The sequence below is a fragment of the Corylus avellana genome, chromosome ca7 (genome assembly GCF_901000735.1).
Source record: "Corylus avellana chromosome ca7, CavTom2PMs-1.0".
Classification (NCBI taxonomy): domain Eukaryota; kingdom Viridiplantae; phylum Streptophyta; class Magnoliopsida; order Fagales; family Betulaceae; genus Corylus; species Corylus avellana.
In genome coordinates this window covers 29,654,062-29,658,750 of record NC_081547.1, presented here as the reverse complement: position 1 = coordinate 29,658,750, position 4,689 = coordinate 29,654,062, and the positions used below count along the sequence as shown (strand labels likewise).

At 36.8% G+C, this 4,689-nt stretch overlaps 1 protein-coding gene across 1 annotated transcript; it reads left to right on the top strand.

Annotated features, from left to right (window-relative positions):
- Positions 1-1,277: 1,277 nt before the first annotated feature.
- Positions 1,278-4,250, top strand: LOC132187011 (uncharacterized). The gene is made up of 4 exons (XM_059601164.1): positions 1,278-1,826; positions 2,450-2,519; positions 2,606-2,697; positions 3,977-4,250. Exons 1-3 carry the CDS (start codon positions 1,464-1,466, stop codon positions 2,656-2,658), a joined length of 486 nt encoding a protein of 161 aa, XP_059457147.1. The 5' UTR covers positions 1,278-1,463; the 3' UTR covers positions 2,659-2,697; positions 3,977-4,250.
- The last annotated feature ends 439 nt before the right edge of the window (positions 4,251-4,689 follow it).

Here is a 4,689-nt window from a genome sequence, read left to right as displayed (position 1 = left end):
ATAAAAATAAATATTTTTGTGCTACTCGAGGTGGGCACATAAAGAATTTATTCAAAATCAATCCATTCTATATACTGAAATGAAAGAATTTCTCAGATTATTATTATTATTATTATTTTTTTAATTATCACCATCGGATCTATAAAAATTCTGTCACTACGTTGAAGATTATGCCATACATGACTTGTTAAAGATCCCTAATTTGAAACCCCGAATATGCTCTGTTTGTTTTATTTTTCTTATCATGATAATTGATAAGAAGACCAACATGCAGCAGTAGATATGTGAGCTTAGGATTGGTATATATATATATATATAATATGCCCACACTGTTGAACGCATTCCCTATCTGCAATAAAGTGAAAAATGGAGGAATATTTTTTATGCTAAGAACGAAATCTGAATAGAATCTAGCTACCACATTTTGTTAAAAAGAAGATTTCTTTTTCAAAAGGTGTTGACGATTGAAAGGCCAATACAAAAACAAATCTTTCTTCTTCTTTTTTTCTCATTTCATTTCATTGTGTTGTGAAATCAGCAGCACCATGTCTTGTCTAAAACGACGTCCATGGAATTGATTGATAATTATATTGACAAAAGAGAAATGTATAATCCCCAGTTTGATATGAGTGGGGGAAAAGCTTGCACACTGTAATAAAAATATGGGAGGAATTTGTTTTTTTTTTTTTTTTCTGACTTTTGGTAGGACAGATCCACATATATGTTATCATTTGTGCAATCTACTTATTACTTAGTTTAAAATTTTGGTGGCCCTAGAGATGGCTTTTGCTTGTCTTCTCTTGTCGCTATCATAAACACGTCAAATATTTAATTAAAATGAGAAATAAATCATGTTAAATTATAAAAAATCAATAAAAAGAGATAAATTAGTTCCTAAGATATAGCATGCATGGGTAGCTCAAATATCACACGAGGGAGTGAGGGAGGGAAATGAAGTGTCCATGAAAAGGCTTAAAAACTGGGCCTCTCTGTCAAGCCCAGCTTGACATGATACGCCTCGCTCAGAGCTTGGGCTTTCTTCTTTCAATCTCACACGATAGATAGGGGTGAAATCCATTTTTGATGCATTTTGTCTATTTCAAATGGGCCCATATGAGGCCTGATTCAAACTGGGTCTATAAACCTTGTGGAGCAATCTGGAATTGGGCCCTCCAAAGATCTTGCTAGGCCTGGTTGAAGAATAATAATAATAAAAAAACCCAATGCTCCTAAAGAAGTAAAGAACTCTTAAGAAACTGCCAGTTTGCATAAATCTAAAACCCTTTTTTTATTTGTAGTTCTTGGCTCAAAGATCTCAGAATTCTTCCATGAAAACCAGATAAGATTGCCAACCCAAAAGCTCCAAAAATAAAACTAATCTCTACACACTTTTCCACCAGCCCTTCAATATTGAATACGTTTCGTTTTCACCCTCTGTTTCTGTCTCTCTCTCTCTCTGTTATATGGGAAAATCACTTCCTTCGGCGACCAAACTCCAAGATTTCGCCAAAATTGTGTCACCGGGCAGATTCCAAACGCCGAAACGCGCAAAAACCATATCGCAAATCCGAGTCTCGGCCCCGGAAACAGGAAAACCTGGGGCTGTACGGCTCGAATCGGAGCGAGTGAAGCAGCAAAAGTTGATGGAGAGCTCGCAGGGGCAGCAGAGTGAGAGCCGGATGCCGCTGGGGCAGGTTGTCTCCGACTGCGTGAAGCGGTGGTTCCAGGACGCGCTCAAAGAGGCCAAGGCCGGGGATAGCGGCATGCAGGTTCTTGTGGGCCAGATGTACTACAGTGGCTATGGTGTCCCCAGAGACCCTCAAAAGGTCAACTTGTTTTTTCCTTCGTTTCTGTTTTTAGTTTTTAGTTTTTTTTTCCTTGCTTTTTGATCGCATAGTAATGTTCTCGTGGATGTTACTAAATGCAATTTTCACCCTATGTAACACATTGTTTTGGTTTGCTTCTTTTTTCTTTTTTCATATCCATGGGTTCTTTTTATCATCGTAGTTACATTCACTTCGTTGGTGTTATGGAATGAGAATACTGTGTTTAATTTGACTTGTCTCTTTTATGTGGTTGCTGCCGAGGAAACGAGAAGAAAATTGAGATTTTGTATGCTATGTACCATTGTGTGTTGTTTTGGAAAGGCTCTTTAGTTAGGCCTAGTAATTGTATTAGACTCATATACAGTGGGGGTTGCTTGTTATATTGGTTGTTATTTTAAAAATCGTTGAATTACAAGTGAGCTTTTATGTGTATTATACAGAGCTCTTTAGAGTCCTGGTGGATATTAGGATTCTTTGAGCTTTCTAATTGGTCATTGGAGCACTTAGCTATCGTTAATTTTACTTGTGTTTATTTATCTGCTTTATTGTTGATGTCATACTATTGCATTCGTTGGTTGTGAACAAGTGATTACTGAAGAAGTATTATGTATTTGTTATCAAAGGGACGCGCTTGGATGAATAGAGCTTCTAAAACTAGGGTTTCAGTTTGGAATGTAAGCGATAAACACCCAGGTACTATCTCTCTCTCTCCCTCTCTATGGCTTCTTTATTATTGTGGCCTTGCTTCGTCTAATTGATGAATATTTGGTTTCCTTTAGGTTACAATGCAAGTGACTCAGATTCGGATGAATCAAAGGGTGATGCAAAATAATGTCAAATGTGATCTTCTGTTGGATTTACCAGTGCAGAAGTGAGTTATATATCTGGCATTCATATTTTTCTTTGATAGAGCTTATTTTCTGACTCTAGTTTCATTCGGTTTAATGATGTATTGTGAAAACTCATTTCTCTTTTACACTTAACTCAGAAGTATCCTATAAACTCTTTAAGGAATTGAACTCCCAAGCCTTTTAAGTTTAAGGAACTGAAGTTGGCCTTTATGAAGTATTTCCTGGCCAGACCATTTTTTCTTTTAAATCAAAAGAAAATAAAAAACTTGGCTTCCTTTAAGCTCCCTTACAAAAGCTCTTGCTTTGTGCTTGTCTCTTTCATCCCTGACTTGTTGAGTGTGAGAAATGCTTTAAATGTACCCTTGTGGCTCAAAAAACAGAAATAATTAACAATGTGCGTGCTGTTGTGCACTAAGTTAAGATGCAGTTGCTTTTGTTGACGTTTATAATGTCAAGTGGGAGATTTTTATTGGGGACAGATCTTAATTTCAACTAAAGACATAATGCACTAAAAAAGATTAGTTTCCCACACTGCACCTCTAGATTAGATAATTGGAGAAATATACTTTAAAGTTAGCTATTTCTGAGAATTCATTGAGGGAAAACTAACAGAGTTCCTTTCTTCAATTGTGCATGGACTTTAATAACCCCCCCTCACCCTTTTAATTTTTTTGTAATAAGTAATATGAATTTTATTAGAAACAGCGTAAGCCTCTATACACACACACACACAGAGTATACAAGAAAAAGTACCTTAACACCAATCCAAACCAATCAAAGACCCCCACAAAACACCAGAACCCTAGTCCCAACCCACAATCTTGTCCTCCTAATAATGTTCCTCATCAAGGGTAGATAGGAGCCATAGTCTCATCCTCTTGCCCCTTAGTCCGGAATCCTCATCCATCCCCTTCCCAAGATCACTATCACCCAACTCCAAAGACAAAGCATTACCAGCCGAAGGAGAGATACCAAATGATGAAACTTGAGAACAAGCCACGCGCAACTCATGCTGGGGAAGGACCAGCTCAGATGAGCCACTATGGACCGCCCCAGATAAACTTGAACCTTGTCACTCTTGTCTGTTAACCTTTAAATAAAAGTGATTTGCATCTATTTTTCTTAGTATCGGGGAAAACAAAAGAAAGGAACTATACTTATCCAAAAAAAAAAAGAAAAGAGAAAAACAAAAGAAAGGAACTATACAAAACCAATTGTTCTTAGAAATGATTACTGTTCTGCTTTTCAATCAACACTGCCAGCCATTATTTACTAATACATACCTTCTGTGTTCTCCAGTGAATCCCTGGGCTGTGATGATTCCGGTGCTAACCAGATTTCCACCACGGATTGATTTTGTTGCTGACTTTGCCTCATTTTTTCTCTCTTTTGTTAGTTATCTTCTTTATTTCCTTTCTCGGGGTATATTCCTTGTATGTTGCTGTATTTATTACACCTAGACTTAAGGTTGTGTAGATTTGTAATACAAAATTTTCATTCTAATGGCTTATTTTGTTGCTATGAAATATTAAGATGAAATTCCTTCTTTTGAAAATTATTACACCATTTGGTGAGTGGTAATTTTGAATGATATTGCTCCCTGTATTGTATATGTGCATTGGGACGAGTTATTTCAAAACAAAAACATTAACCCAAAACACTAAAAGCTATTTTTACATTTATATTACATTAAACAAACCAAAAAAACAAAAAGCTCCCTCTACGCATTAACCAACAAGTTGACTTAAAATATTCAGTTACGACAGCATAGTGCTAAATGCCATTTGTACATAATAATAATAACAATAAAGGATAGAAGCTTCTTTACAAGTTCTTTCTCCGGTTCTCCAGGCATCCCTGCTTTTGTCTTGGATGCAAGTCCATTTTTATGACTCTCGTCGCGCACGCTATCTCCCTTCGCGTTTGTCCTTTCTCCATTCCCATGGCTTTTCAGGATTCGCTGAAGCCCACATCGCGCCTCTTTTTCCCACTATTATTACACATATAGAGAA

What these genes read in the sequence shown, in the direction of transcription:
- LOC132187011 (XM_059601164.1), top strand. Translation starts at nt 1,464, where the DNA reads ATGGGAAAATCACTTCCTTCGGCGACCAAACTCCAAGATTTCGCCAAA. An exon ending in TCCCCAGAGACCCTCAAAAG is followed by an intron (nt 1,827 to 2,449) that starts GTCAACTTGTTT and finishes TTGTTATCAAAG; the next exon opens with GGACGCGCTTGGATGAATAG. An exon ending in TGTAAGCGATAAACACCCAG is followed by an intron (nt 2,520 to 2,605) that starts GTACTATCTCTC and finishes GGTTTCCTTTAG; the next exon opens with GTTACAATGCAAGTGACTCA.